General features: G+C 52.7%; 1 protein-coding gene across 1 annotated transcript; it reads right to left on the reverse strand.

Moving 5' to 3' along the window:
* Positions 1-1,089: 1,089 nt before the first annotated feature.
* On the reverse strand, positions 1,090-11,557 carry B4GALNT4 (beta-1,4-N-acetyl-galactosaminyltransferase 4; the record flags this gene model as incomplete). The annotated part of the gene is made up of 19 exons (XM_080911638.1): positions 1,090-1,213; positions 1,386-1,512; positions 1,823-1,976; positions 2,071-2,143; positions 2,263-2,416; positions 2,498-2,781; positions 4,122-5,180; positions 5,260-5,360; positions 5,441-5,550; positions 5,628-5,762; positions 5,874-5,940; positions 7,474-7,552; positions 7,788-7,855; positions 8,007-8,107; positions 8,183-8,273; positions 8,359-8,454; positions 8,536-8,631; positions 8,946-9,049; positions 11,407-11,557. The coding sequence occupies 19 exons, from the start codon at positions 11,555-11,557 to the stop codon at positions 1,090-1,092; spliced, it is 3,174 nt and encodes a 1,057-aa protein (XP_080767764.1).
* Positions 11,558-14,898: the final 3,341 nt, after the last annotated feature.

Genomic DNA, 14,898 nt, shown 5'->3' on the forward strand with positions numbered 1-14,898 from the left:
GAGCCACCATGTGGTTGCTGGGGGTTGAACTCAGGACCTCTGGAAGAGCAGACAGTGCTCTTAACCACTGGGCCATCTTTCCAGCCCTCTTTTTTATTTTTTGAAGTATGGTTTCATTATGTACCCAGGGCACAAAGATATGACAATCTCTCTCCCAGCTTCTGGGATTAAAGGGATATGCCATGATGTCTGACTTGTAAGATGTCACCTTCTCCTCCTCTTCTTCCATTTCCTGTTGCTGCTGCTTTTTAAAGATTATTTATTTTATATATGTGCATTTTGTATACACATATGTATGTGTACCAGGTGACCTGAAATGTCAGAGAGGGTGTTGGATCCTCTAGAGTCAGGGATAATTGGGAGCATCCATGTGGGTGCTGGAACTGAAGCCAGGTCCCTTGGAAGAGCAACAAGTGCTCTTAACTACTGAGCCATCTCTCCAGCACCTAGATGATGTAATTTTAAATCCAACGTCTTTCTTGCAAAGCATCTGTAAGTAGCGGCACTTCATCTGAACTAGATATAGAGAAGGTGATGTGAATAACTGGGGGCTTCAGTGTGTCTGCTCTGGCAGTGTGGGGTTACAGATCAAGGTCATTCTGGAGACTTGGCGTAACCACATCTGCTGGCTCAACAGCAGTTCCTGTGTGGGAAGTTCTCATGCAGTGTCTTTCCTGAGTAGCCAGACTCCACAGAAACCAGGTGGAAACAGAAGTTACAGGCAGGAAGTGGGTTTGGGAGCGAGGCCTGCATTGCCCACAGCCGCCCTGGTAACCAGAGCTCTGCCTCACAAGAGAACAGTCACAGAAAACAAGTCAGAACTAAAAAAAAATATTTCATTTCATTCTGAATAAAAAACAGAACAGACAGAACTCTTGTAAATTCTGAAAACAACATCATCGCTACGGAAAATTTCACAGAAATCATCAGGGAGTGTGGGGACCATGGTGCCTGCCCCGCCATGAATGCTGCCTATTTGGAGTCACAGAGGAGGCTTTTAGGGGCCAGCACAGGTGGCCTGAATCAAGGTCAGGATGCTGCTTCTACCTGCTGCACCAAGACCCGGTGGCACAGAGGGCAGCTAGGTCTTCAGGATCGCTGTGTGCGGGCACCTTTGCGGCTGCGTGTGGCCCACATGCCTCGCTTCGAGTGATAGTGGTGGAAGAAATGCCGCAGTCGAAGCCTCTCCACCTCCAGCCCTGCCTGCAGGACCCTGGGACGAATGGGCGGGATGTCAGACTGCAGGAGTCTGGGGGTGGGATGGGATCTTGAGAGTAGGGTAGGTGGAAGGGATTTTGTGGGTCTCTAAGGTGGGGTTCTGTCATTCCATCCTCTCATTGGAGGAAGATAAGGTGCCTCAGTGTGAGGTAGGGGAGGGCAGTCACCTGTCCAGAAGTTCCCAGTCTTCGCCTCCCCACTGGTCGCGGAATTCCTCAGTGTTCATGCCTCCTACTCGGTCAAAGTCTGATTTGTAGATCCCAAAGAGGCCAAACCCATTCACTTCCCAGTAACCTTGGGGTGGGGAGGATAACCATTAGGGAGTGGTCCTTAACATTTTCTCCCCAGGGAGGCTGGAGGACCCTGGCAAGAAATCTAAGAAGCCTTCTTATTTTAGAAACTCTGGGGTGGTGGTGTCTGGTATTTGTTCTTAACTCGGGAGCTCATAGGCTCACAGAGGAAAGGGTCTCATGAATTCTGCATGATCTTTCCCTCCTGGGTACTGAGAGATATGTATGAATAGGGTCCTAGGCTTACCCGGGAGGTTAGGCTTGGATTTTGCCCTGGTGGTTGTGGAGTTCCTGGGAAACACTCAGGCCCTTACCATGTGGGTCCCACGGTGAGCTCCCACAGCCCAGACGCATGACCACAGGGGCGAAGGCCAGCTTGCCCTCCACACAATGCTTGCGGATGCTGTCCAGGATATTAGGCGGGAAGTGGATGTGCAGGTCACAGAGGAAAACGATGCTGCTGGGGTCCTGTAGGTTGGGAGGTCTGAGCCCTGCTCACCTCCCCCAAGGTGAGCTCAGCACCCTCATTTCTTTCCCCTAAGCCCTTGACTGGCCCACAGACCTCCACCGCATCGACTCCAGTTTGCAGGCCTGCAGAGCGCTCGAAGTTTCCAGTTCGTCTCAAGTACTGGTACCTGTAGAAGCGAAGGAATCACAGCAATCGTGAAGGGAGGTGGACGGTGTCAGGACAACTCACCTCCCGTAATAGGAAAGATCCTTGGCTTTCCTAAGTGGTGGTGGTAAACATCGTTACCGAGGTAGCTGAGCCGCACGCAGGGCCCGCTCCACATCCATGTCCTCGCTCTCAAAGTCCACCAAGATGATGTTGAAGGAGGAGTCCCCCGTATGCACATGCAGCGCAGTCATATCTGCCAGGAACTGCACTACCCAGCGCGCCTGATTCTTCACTGGAAGAGGGGGTGCCACTGAAGCAGCATGACTGGACCGAATGGTTCCCACCCCCGAACGCCTCATAGAGGTGCACATACCTGGTACAATGAAATGAACCATGACATCCTGACGCCAGGCCAGATGTAAAGGCCGGCAGAGCTCTGGGCGACCATCTGGGTGAATCGAGGCGGCAGGAGGGGGTTCGGGACTTTCTCCATCTTCATCCCCAACGCGGGCTCCGGGCAATCGCAGGAAGACGTATTCTGATAGGCGCTGGCGGCTGCCTCCGCGCTCTTGCAATTCCAGTTCCAGGAGGAAGCGGCTTCCGCGTGCAGAGTCGCGGCGTTTTTCCACGTTCACGATACGTAGAAGCGAGAAGCGCCTGCGAGGCAGGGCTGATTAACCGAGGGTTGTAGCTCTACTCAACACCTCCCCCTTTACTCCGGGAAACACGCGAGTGTACTCCCCAGACCGCATTACACCTGCAGCCCGTTTTATCGCTCCCAAACACAGGATGACCTTCCCACTGCTCACTTTCCCAGCCCAGCAGGAAATAGGAAAGGCTACACTAGGAGGCGCTGTGAGCCCAGGATTGTCAAGTTCTCCCAGATGTCTTCCTTTGCCTGATTTTCTTTGTCCTGGGGTGATGTCTCTCTCATTCTTCTATGGTTAGCCTCCCACAGAACCATCAGGAGGAAGCTGCTGGTTCTCCCATGTGTCCCCACGCAATACTCCCAGCAAGTCTCTCACTTTGTCTCAAGCCTCAGGCTTTTAATTCTGCTTCCCACCCTCCGATGACTTGAGTACTCCTCTATAGGAGACCATTGGCATGTCTCTGATGGGAGTCCTGTGATTCAACCACACCCACATCAGGAACTTTCTGCCCCCGACCAAACACTTTAGGTTACTCCTTGGGGTAAGCCACACCATAGCACCCAGATGTGCCTATGACCACTTATGGTGGACAGTCCTGTAAAGAGATCATGAGACTGCCCCACAAGCTGCTTTCAGAAGACCTGCCCTCTGAGCCACCTAGGTCTGTCCAACATCACTAGTGGTGGGTAAGGTCTCACTGCCCCTTTTTGAGGACTGTCATGCTCTTGCCCTCTGGAGCAACAGCACGTTTGTGTACAACCCGTCCTGTTCAAAACTCTGTGTTGAGCTCAGCTCTCCCCACTGGCTGCCAGACACCTTGTCCTGATGTCCGAGTTCATCAAGGCCCACAAAAGGCTCCTTCCTTTCTTCAAGGCAGACGGTGTACAGAGCAGCCTCTCATAAGAACCCCCTCAAAGGTAAACCATGGCCCTAATCTCCTTCAAAATGGTGCAGAGACAAGTTAGATGCCTGAGACCTAGGAGACACAGTTCCCTAGTTAAAATCCTGAAGTGCTTTACAAGGAGAGGTCTAGGATTCCTGAGCTTGGCAGTGTCTCTGGTCCCTGAAAAGGCTGTGTACCCACACTCTGGCTAAGCCTGACAACTTTCCCCTATAGTGTGGGTTCATTCTTGGGTCTAGGTCTAAGGTGACAGATATGAGAACTGGCAGTGAGGACAGATGAAGTCAGTCTTGAGTGGCGCTCCAGAGAGCCCTTCAACCTGGATAAGTAGGACACTAGTTACAGAGAGAAAGAAGGGGATCAAAGAGCTGCTGAGAGCCAAGGAAGTTCTGAGACTCCTGCAGACACCAGCATGCCCTCTCTTCAAGCAGTCACCTGCCCCATACCCGCCATGTCGCGCATTAAGCCGCTCCATGTACTGAGCCACCACATCCACTGCTTCGGCCTCAGGAAGCTGCAGGTTCCCGGATACGTTACAGCGTAGGTCGTTCCAGTCAGAGCGCAGCAGCTCAAAGTCCATAGCACCCACGCTGAACGTGCGCTGCCAGTCAATAGCATCCTCACGCCAGCGGCCCAGTGGCCGCCCAGCAGCCTGCTCCTCCTCTTCCTCACTGTCTTCTGATGTGGCCTCATCACCAGGGGCCCCATCCTCCTCCCCTTCTTCACCCTCTCCAGGCAGCTGTGGCCTGGATACCTGAGACAAGCTCAGGAAGGATGTCACAGGCTGTGTTTCCACTGAGGAGTTCAAGTCCACGGTGGGCACCGTGAGTCCCTGTCCATGCATCTGGTTGTCCCGGCTTCCCTGGCTGCTCTGTGCCCTGACTGGGGGCCTTAGTTCTGTGACCTTGGGGCCACTGGTCCTATAGCCCTGGGTCCGAGGTGGATGTGGGGGCACCCGCAGCTGTACTCTGGGCAGAGGCTTGGGGCGCAGGAAGACACCAGGGAAGGGTGGCCAGGGTGAGTCTCTCAATGCCTTTGGGGAAGCCCGCTGTGCAGGGCGTACTCTGGTCACGTACACCTTTGAAGGTGACTTCTCCACAGTTCGGGGAGGTGGAGCTCGCCCCAAGAAGAGGGGCAGGGGGCGTGGGGCCCAATTCAGTGCCCGGGAGTGTCTGAGGGTCTGCTCGTCCAGAGGACTAGTTGTAGGTGGGGCAGGACTGGTTGTAGTTCCAGTGGGGGCCGCTGGGGTGGGGGTCCTGTGGCTCCCCTGTAGGGACGCATCAGTGGGCTCCAGGCTGTCTAACAGCTCCTGTTCATCTTCGTCATCCAGGAAGTCTGCAGAGAGTGTCTGGTAAGCAAGAGCATCTGGCATTTGGGCTGGGAGGGCAGGAGTGAGACACTCACCATCTGGGTTGAGGAAGAGGAAGGCTCTGCGCTGAACTTCCTCCTCCTCATCTTCCTCCCCTTCCTCTTTGTCCATTTTCATGTATTTATAGAACCCAAACCTGAGGGAGAAAGTGCATCAGAGACCTTCCTCACTGAGGATCCTCATCCTCACTTCAGATAGGCCACGCCCCCACCTACCTTTCCAGGTACAGTGGGGACTCACGGTAGAAGCACTTGTTGTCTGTCTCCATGTGGGTGAGCCGGGTGTGGTCATTGGGATAGATGAAGGACAGGTACACCTGCAGGCAGGGCCAACAGCTTAGGGATAGGGCCTGGGGCAAAGGGTAGCTTTAAGAAGCCTCCCTCTCCAGGGACTTACAAACTGTAGTCCTTGGTATCTGGCTATGGGGAAGTCCTTGAGGACATAGGTAGGTGCATAGGTACAGGGCTCCAGTACATTCTCCAGGCTCAAAGGTTCCATCCGAGGAGCTATAAAAAGGGCAGTCACTTGGTGGCCTGACCCTCATCCCGTTCTATCCTCACCCTCCTCGGGAGCCTGCTCTCACTGAGGAAGAAGGTGTCCCTGGGGTCTGGACGCAGCATGTCAGCGCTGGGCTCCTCCTGTGGTGGGTATCCTCCTACATGGCTAGCTGGAGACTGAGGCACATGGGCCACATGGTCCATCTTCAGAGATGACTCATCTAGGAGGAGGAGGAGGATTATCTGGAACTTCAGCTTACACTTCACTATCCCCATGCTGAGCCCCTCAGAACCCAGCCTCCCCCCCACCCCAGGAAATATCTAGCCCGCACCTGTGTACAGGGAAATGTGAGCTGAACCAATGATCTCGAACTTCAGACCAGGCAGGAAGGCGCGCCACTGCGAGTGTGGGGATAGGAAAGAGGTTGGGTCCCAGTAGGTGGCTTTCCTTAGTTCATGGGTGAGGGACTACAGAGAGAAAATCCTCAAAGGATGCCAGATGCTTGGTGGGGAGAGTAGGAGGGGCTTAAGGAAAAAGGCCCAGAAGGTTAAGGAGTTCATGGAGCAGATCTAGACCCCACCCTATGCTCTTCCTTCTTTCCCTCCATCCCTCCCTCCCTCCCTCCCCACTCCCTTCTCCAAAGGTTGCTGATTATAACTCCTAGCCCCATTTTCTCTCTGGTTTTGCATGTTGCCTTTCTGAGGTCACTGCTGGATTTCTCCTCAGCCCCAGACCTAGTATCTGCCACCGGATAGCCCTCCCCATGCCCCGGCTCCATGGAAGCTCCTGAGTCTCTTGGCAGATGTGTTTCTTCCACCTCTATTCAGCCGGTGCTCTTGGGGGTGCTGACTGGGCATCTCTGCTGGTAGCTCACCTGGGACCTTTGTATCAGTACCTTTGTTTTCTTCCCTCGGACCATCAAAACACCGAGTCTCCACTCTGCTGAGTTGGGATGACATGTACTGAGGTGCTGAGGCCGAGAACCATCGACGCTACTGCGGTCACCATACCTCATCCTCCAGGCTCTATCTTGATGCCAAACCCTCCTCCCTATCTCCCAGCTACCTGACTTTCTCCTGTGGTGGCTGACACTGGTTTTCTATCTAACAGGTTCTAGAATCACTGGAGACAAACTTCTAGGGATGTCTGTGTGTGAGTGAGTGTGTACCTAGATGAGGTTAACTGGGGGAAAGACCTACCCTAAAATGTGGGGAGTACCACCCCACGGACTGTGGTCCAAAACTGAACAAAAAGGAGAAAGTGGGCTGAGCACCTCTGTTCATCTCTCTCAGTTCCTGGATGCAGATGCAGTGTAATGAGCTACCTCACACTCCTGCAGCCAGAACTTCCCCTCCATCATGGACTGCACCCTCAAACTGTGAGCTAAAATAAACCCTCCCTTAAGTTGCTTCTTGTCAAGTATTTCATTACAGCGTCAATCATGACAATAAAAAGATGGTCCACTTCCCAAGGCTCTGCCTCTTGACTTCCCCTTGTTCCACACTGGCCAGAGGGATTCCTGGCATTCAAAATCTCAACTACCTCAGCCTCCCATGACAGTCTTAGTGGTTCAGCACAGTGTTGCAGGCCTGGCCCGATCTGGCTACCAGACTTCTTGGAGTCTCAGAAGATGCTAGAAAATGGGGGCTGGTCCTCCAGGTACAAAATTCATATGCTACATTTCCTGCCATACCTCTTCCTTCCCCATGTCTCTTGGTGAAGGGCCACTTTTCAGTGCAACCCCTCTGAGCATACAGCAGGCATAACATACCCTCCTGACCCTGGTTCATGTCCCCAAATATCTGCTTTAACTCCTAGACTGGAAATCCCTTCAGGTTGGGAACCACCCTGCAGTGACTATCTAGTGAGGAAGTGGATGGGGTGAGGAGCTGTAGTCTTTGGCACTCCTTCAGAGGGCAGGTCATACTCACACCCACTTCCACATGGTCTGAACCCTTGTCATCTTGCTTGTGAAGCAGTTCAAAGTAGTATCTCCGGGAGGCCATGAGCCTGTAGACATGAGAAGGTGGAGTTGCCTCCCTCCCACCACACAGATTAAGAGTGCAGGGGGTCATGACAGAATCTCATATCCCTCTGGAATAGTCCTTCAGGAAGACAGTCCTTATGTAACATGGGTAAGGGTAATACCTAGCCTCCCTCTCATATGCCAACACAGACACACACACACACACACACACACACACACACACACACACGTGAATACATGCATTCTTAAGTCACTCACCGCCGTGGCTTAGACACCTGGGAGCTGAACTTGGTGAATTCTCCGGGTGCGGTCCACTCAGAGCCAGTCTAGGGGTGATACGAGGGGGACAAAGGGGTGACCACATTCTCCTTGTGGGCATCTGACACATCCATCCTGCATTTCTAAGAGACTGCAGGAGGTCCAGTGAAGACAGATGTGGCATGGATAGAGAAGCTAGGGCAAGAGAGCAGAACCTACCTTGCCCACAAAGGCGACAAGCTGGGCTGCTGCTGGGCTCTCATCCAAGCTCAGCCAGAACTCAGAGTTGTCATCGGAAGCCACAGAGAACTGGATGTCTCCTAGTCCACAGGACAGAGGCTCAGGAAGCTGAACTGTTCAAGACATTCTGCTCCTACCATATGCAACCTACTCACCATCTCTGGCTGGGTGGATGAAGCCAAAAATCCGGAGTCCGTAGTTCTTCCACTTAGGGGACACAGCTAACTTTGTCACAGTAGTGCGAGTCTGCAAGTAGTGCAACAACCATTAACTCACAGCTCATTGCGTGCCATGTCTGCCTTGCCAACCCACACGTTCTTGGGGTACTCACATGAGGGAATAGTGGGAAGTGCAGGTTCCTTCTCAGGTGGCCCACAGCACCTCCACACCAGTCCTCAAACACGTGCAGGTTCACCTGTCCTTTGAACTAGCGGTCAGAAGGGATATTAACTGTTATACAGTCTGCTCCACCCCTCCTCCCAGCCCAGCCCAACCCAACAGAGCTTACCTCTTCCCGCCACGGGGGTGTCTGGTGGGTGAGGTTCAGTGGGGGTGGCTTCCTAGCTCTTCCAGGAAACAGCATGTTTGGGCCCCGCCCCTCAGGCTGCAGGAAAGAGTAGCCATGTCAGAGCTGGAAAGGCAGGAACCGGCAGGCACAGTCCATTGAGGCACACGCAGCAGAGTGGAACCTCATGGTTACCCCCGCTTACACATCACCTACATACACTCCACACAGATGCCCTCAGTAGCCCAGGCAGATATGTGGCCACTGATAGGATGTACAACATATGCACACCGTTCATGACTACCCAGACAGTATCCAGGCTGGGAGGCTGAAGCCACATACAGCCCATGGCCATATCTATCCATCCGAGAGAGTGGCTCCTTGTGAATAGGTTTTTTCTTGTCAGTCCTTACCACCTGCTCCTCTTCATGGCTTTCGCTAGAGTCCTCTGCCCTCTGTGTGGATGATGCCACTCGGACACCCCGGCTATCGGTCACACCGGCCAGTTTCTCACCATCTGCAGATGCACGTGAAGCATGTTAGAACTCAGACTCTCTAAGGCCAGTATCTCTGTTGCTGGGGTCAGCTGGAGGGGCTAGGCAAAGATTGCTGAAGCCTCGGCACTTCTGCTCTATCTTTTTTGGGGCCCTTCTAGACCCTACTTTGGGTGGGAAACACAAAACAAGAGTCTTCTACCAGCTCTTCTCCAGTCTCCAGTGAGAGCCAGGAGCAGGGATACACACACACACACACACACACACACTCAGGCTAGTGTGAAACGGTACACACTCACACCCATCTGGCGATCCTCTCAGAATGGCTTTACCTTGGGAAGAATTCCAGATGGCCTAGCCCCTTAATGCCTTTCCCACGTGCTAGGGTGTTTGCCTCCTCTCTCCAGATCTATATGAAGACGGGCCCACTACAGTTCCTCCAGTTCGGGATGCACTGGACCTTGTTTTGTCCCATTTCTTGGATCTTTTCCCTAAGTTGCATGCCCACTGTATTTCCGGACTTGAGTCTCCAAAGGCAGGAGGTTTCCATTTTTATCTCGGTCCTGTCCCTCTTGGAACTTCCTGTTTCAAAGCCACACCTGGCGTCCACATCTGACCCTCAGTGCAGATCTCAGAAGCTAGGCTATTGCATTGGTACACAGATAATGCCAGATGAGCCTGAACTGTCTCTAGGTGAAGGGCTGCCTGTATGGTCTCCTCCCTTGACAAGCCAGGAAGTAAGCAAGCAAGACTCCTGATCAAATTCCCAGAGCCTGGCCTGGATACCCATCCAGCTAAGTTCAGGCATTTTGAGTACAAATGGAACTTTCTGGGGTCTAGGCTCTGGTCACCACCACCACCACCTTGCAGGGGGCTAAGCCTCAAGCACAGAGGATGTGGAAACGGGTCTACCCCACCCTCACTTGGAGATATCTGTAAGCGCAGGCTGCTGGACACCCACTGAAGGTTGTCTGCACAGAAGACTGAGTACACTGTCAGTAAAGTCTTAGGCATGTACAGCTGTTGAACTTCTCACATGCCTTGTGGTGCCTGGTGGGTCCCAGGTGGCCAGACAGGAGATGGGGCTTCAGCCCAGAGGACAGTGTGTGTGGCTGGGGCCCCTTCTGTGCAGCCCAGGATGCTTTTAGCAGTGCCATTGGGCAAGACTGATCTTCCACCCACCACGGAGTCAGAGCCAGGTGCCCTAATGATCAACTTTCAACAGTGGGGCTCCCTGTATTTACTCCTTCCTGGTTGGTCTCAAACAGAGACAAGTTGCTCAGGAAGTCAGCTAAACCCACAAGGGCAGCTGATGGAGACTGGCTTTATTGGGTATGGGGTCAGCTCTGGGTCCAGACTTATCTTCTTAGTGATAGAGTTGTAGCAGGATATCTCGAAGATGTCACAGCTAATAAGGTACATGGATTGGGATGACCCATAAATTTTCCTGGGGGCTGGGATCAGTCTCGGATCCTTGGCCCAGGATCTGGTGGAAGATGTTTGGAAACAGCTGTCCAGGCATATGAAGAGGTAGAGGGTCTCTGAAGGCAGGAGACAGGAGCAGGGCTGCAAAGGGAGTTCTGGATCCATCAGGTGGAGAGGACCAGAATGTTGTGAGCCAGTATCACTGCTGAGACTTTGAGAGGAGAAACACCTGTTCCCCTCCCACCTTGGCTCACCAGCTTCCTTCACAAAGATCTGGCCGAGCTCTATTTGGCTTGGTTAGATTCTCCATGTTCATTCTCTGTTTTTTTTTTTTTTTTTCTCCCTACCTCGCTGTCATTGAGGTTCACCCTGCTCTGGAGCTTTTCCCCACAAGTGTGGGTGTGATGGTGGCTACCATCCCCAGCTTCTTGCCCACAGGGTTTGCCAAGCCTAAGTTGCTTTGTGCATCCTCTGCCCACTCTTAAATGTGCAGACTACAACACAAGTTAGCATTGGTCCCTGGCACACAGGCATCTCAGTCCACAGTCACAAGTGTACCCGGGGTTTCCAGCTGTTCTGGCCACTCTAGGCAACTGGATCCCTCAACACCACCTTTACCTCCCTACCCTCCAGCAGATAAGGAAACTGAGGCCCTGCTAAGTAGGCAATGGCCTGACAGGCCTCTTAGCTGAGGGCACCGGTTCCCCCAAGGGCCCACCATTAACGCCATCACCACCGGATCTAAGCTAGATTCCAGGGTCCAAAAAAGGTTAGGAATGAACCCCGAGGGTCCCTGGCGTTACTGCTGACGTCACTGGGCGTCCCGCCGAACAGAGCCGCGACCCCTCCCCCAATATAGCGGAGCTGGGAGGAGCAGGGCAGCAGGGGCTCTGGGCAGTCAGTTCCCCGCGCGCCTTGGGAGGCCCCGGCCCTCTCGCCGCGCGCCATCGCGTACCTCGCCCGTAGCCCAGCCGCTGGCGTAGCGCGCGGCCGGGGCGCACCAGGCTCCGGTGCACATACGTGAGCCATGCGGCGCAGGTGAGCAGCAGCAACAGCAGCAGCAGCTTCATCTGCTTGCGGACCTTCTTCACCGGGAACCACGGCATCGCGGCGCCACACTCAGGGGTGTCGCTGCGGCCCCCCGGCCCCGCCTGCCCCGCCCCACATCCCCCGGCCCACCCTGCTGCGCTCAGCGCCTGCAGCACCGCATGGTCCTTTGTCCGCTGAGGGGGCTACGGGATTCGGCCACGACGCCCGGGTTGCTTGGGCCGCGGTCGGGGTGGGCGGCGGGAGCGGCTCCTTGAGACGCTCCCCCGCCCGCCCCTCCCGGCTGCTCGCGCTCCTCTGGACGCCGCGGGACCGAGCAGCATCCACGCTGCGGTGCTACCCACCGTGAAACGGGACCGATGGTCGCGTTTCCCGAGCCAATCGGTCGCGGCCAGCCTGCGTACAACCAATCCGTGATGCTCGGAGGCGGGGTGGCGCGTTTGGGTGTGCCAGCGATCCACACGACGCGCGCATTCACCTGGTGTTCATCGGCCGCGCGCTCGGGGATGCGGGGGTTGTGAGGACCAAGTCTGCGATGAGGAACGCCAGGGAGGTCGTTGTTACTATAGAGGCCATGCAGGGACGAGGGGTGCTGCGGGAATCAGGCTGAGTGTATGGCAAAACGCTGGGAAGAATGAACACGCAGACAAGGAGCTTAGCCTACTTCTCAGTTGGACTTGAACCAGATTGGGATGTTCTCCTTTAGCTGTGAGGAAGGACAGGTGGGTGGATGGTGGTTCTATCCAGATTGCTTCAGTTATGAGCTCCATTCGCTTTCTTGCTGGTGCATCCCAACCCTTCTGACTGTCACCTCTCTTTCACCTTACCACCAGCCGGGTTCTCCTTGAGAAGAAGCCCATTGACCAGGGTACTTCAGTTGGTGTAGCAGAAGCTGCTATGAGCCTGCAGAGCTTGTGAGTTGGGAATGTAGACTGGCCGTTTGAATAGTCTCCCTTTTTCCGTGATGCCATGGCCTTAAATGGGAAGACGCCACTGGAATGAGGTGGAGTCATTTAGAGACCTTCGCACCCTGGAGTGGGTGTGCCCTAGTGGAGATAACTGGGCACCTTCTGGTGTCTGTTCTAAGGGGTGGCCTCCAGCTCAGCAGGCCATGGAGCCATTCCAGACCATCAGCATCACTGTCAACCCACTGGTGCTGTTTGCAAGGTTGCTTTGTTGGTTTTGCTTTGTTTTGAGACAGTGTCTCACTGTGTTGCCTTAGTTGGTCTGCAGCTCTTAGACATCTGCTTGTCTGCCTCCTGAGTGCTGGGATTCAAGGCGTGAATTCCACCTGGCTTGCCTTTTGTTTTTAACATTGCCCCACTGTCACTCTTGTATCCTTGGGACATAAAATCAAATTGGCCACATTTCTATTTTTTGTTTGTTTACTTTTTTTAAACCATCTTCCAAGCATCATCTGCTGTCCTCATCAGCTGGCCTCCTGTTGTGACTTGTTTCTGATGCCGGCACTTGTTTATGTCCTGAGCATTGACTCAAACTGTGCTCGGTTCACATCCAGTACATGGCACCTGTTGTAGCTCCCTTTTGACTGGACAGAGACAGAAAACAAATAGCATTTGAAAAAGATTTATTTTATGTATGAGTACACTTTTGCTGTCTTCAGACACACCTGAAGAGGATATGGGATTCCATTACAGATGGTTGTAAGCCACCCTGTGGTTACTGGGAATTGAACTCAGGACATCTTAACTAGCCAGTGCTCTTAACTAATGAGCCATCTCTCCAGCCCCAACAAATAGCATTTTTAAAGAAAGCAAATGTTGAAAGCAAGCAACATGTTTGGGCACAGAAATGTACTGGCAGGGAAGAGTTTGGGACCCTCTAGGGGGTCCAGTCAGAGACTCTCCTCTCTTCATCTGGACTCCAGCAAGTAGGGGTAAGGGTAGTAGTAGAAAAACTGATGAGTAGGCAATCTCTGATCAGCTAGACAGCTGTTCCTCTTGCTAACACATCTGGCCATGACCACATCTCACCCCAACCACAGAGGGAAATGTTTCAACCTAACTAAGCTGATAGATAGCAGGCCCCACTGATGGAGGTATGCATTAAAGAAAGCCCCTGTATTCGTTTCTTTAATGATTAAAAAAAAGATTTATTTATTTTATGTATATAAGTACACTGTAGCTATCTTCAGACACACCAGAAGAGGGCATCAGATCCCATAACAGGTGGTTGTGAGCCACCACATGATTGCTGGGAATTGAACTCAGGACCTCTGGAAGAGCAATCAGTGCTCTTACCTGCTGAGCCATCTCTCCAACCCCCTTTAAAGATTTTTAATCATTATGTATATGGATGCTTTGCTTGAATGTATGTCTGGTGTACCACCTGTGTGCCTGGTGCCAACAGAGGGCAGAAACAGGTGTTGAATCTGCTGGAACTGGTTTTAAACTGCCATGCCGGTGCTTGGAACTCAACTTGAGTCATCTGTAAGAACAACCAGTGCTTTTAACCGCTGACTCATCTCTTCACCTCCTACAATTATGTTTAACCAAAGGAAAACCACAGTTAAACACTGTGACCAAAACAGGCTGCATTTCCCAAGAAACCAGGTCAAAAACTCACATTCACCTTTGGAGGCTATTCATTTCTGTAGCTGTGTCACACTCCTTGAGCATATTCAAGAGGTCAGTGATGAGAACACGGAGACATTAGCCACTGCAAATATGTATTGTGTTAGATGGGAGGGAAGCAGGAGAAGGAAAAAGGAGGCAAGGGAATTGATTATCAGAGGGTAAGGGAAAGCACTTGCCATTCAGTCATGGAGTTATAATGCCACTGACAACTATCTTTCTATTTTCAATAATTTATTTATCGTTATTTTATGTGTGTTGATGTTTTGCCTGAATGTATGCCTGTGTGAGGGTGTTGGATCCTGCTGTTATAGATGATTGTGAGCAGCCATGTGGGTGCTGGGAATTGAACTCAGGTTTTCTGGAAGAACAGGCAGTGCTCTTAAGTGCTGGGTCATCTCTTCAGCCCTGACAACTACCCTTTTTGATGGAGCATTCTAATACCTTTAGACTGAGAAAAGGCTGAGGTTCTTTGGCTGCTGTGGGGAAAGCCTAAGCCTGGATTCTTAAAAGGTCTGTGGTATTATCAGTTTTGTTTGTACAGAATGGATCTGGTTTTCTGTAGTTGTTTTCCTTGGGATGTACAGGCGCTAAGAGACACCCATAAGGAATCTCTGCCTTCTGAGTCACTCACCTTGTCTACAACATGGCCTTGATCTCTCCTTGACAGGACTAGCACCCTGAACATCACAGAGACCACTCTCTCTGTAGATCCCCTGCTATGACAGCCATTTATGTGATGTGTCCCCTAGTAGAAACCCATTGTATTTGTCTAGCACTGAGGGAGCTTGCTCCAAGGACCAGGT

This window comes from Micromys minutus (assembly GCF_963924665.1).
Source record: "Micromys minutus genome assembly, chromosome: 2".
NCBI lineage: Eukaryota > Metazoa > Chordata > Mammalia > Rodentia > Muridae > Micromys > Micromys minutus.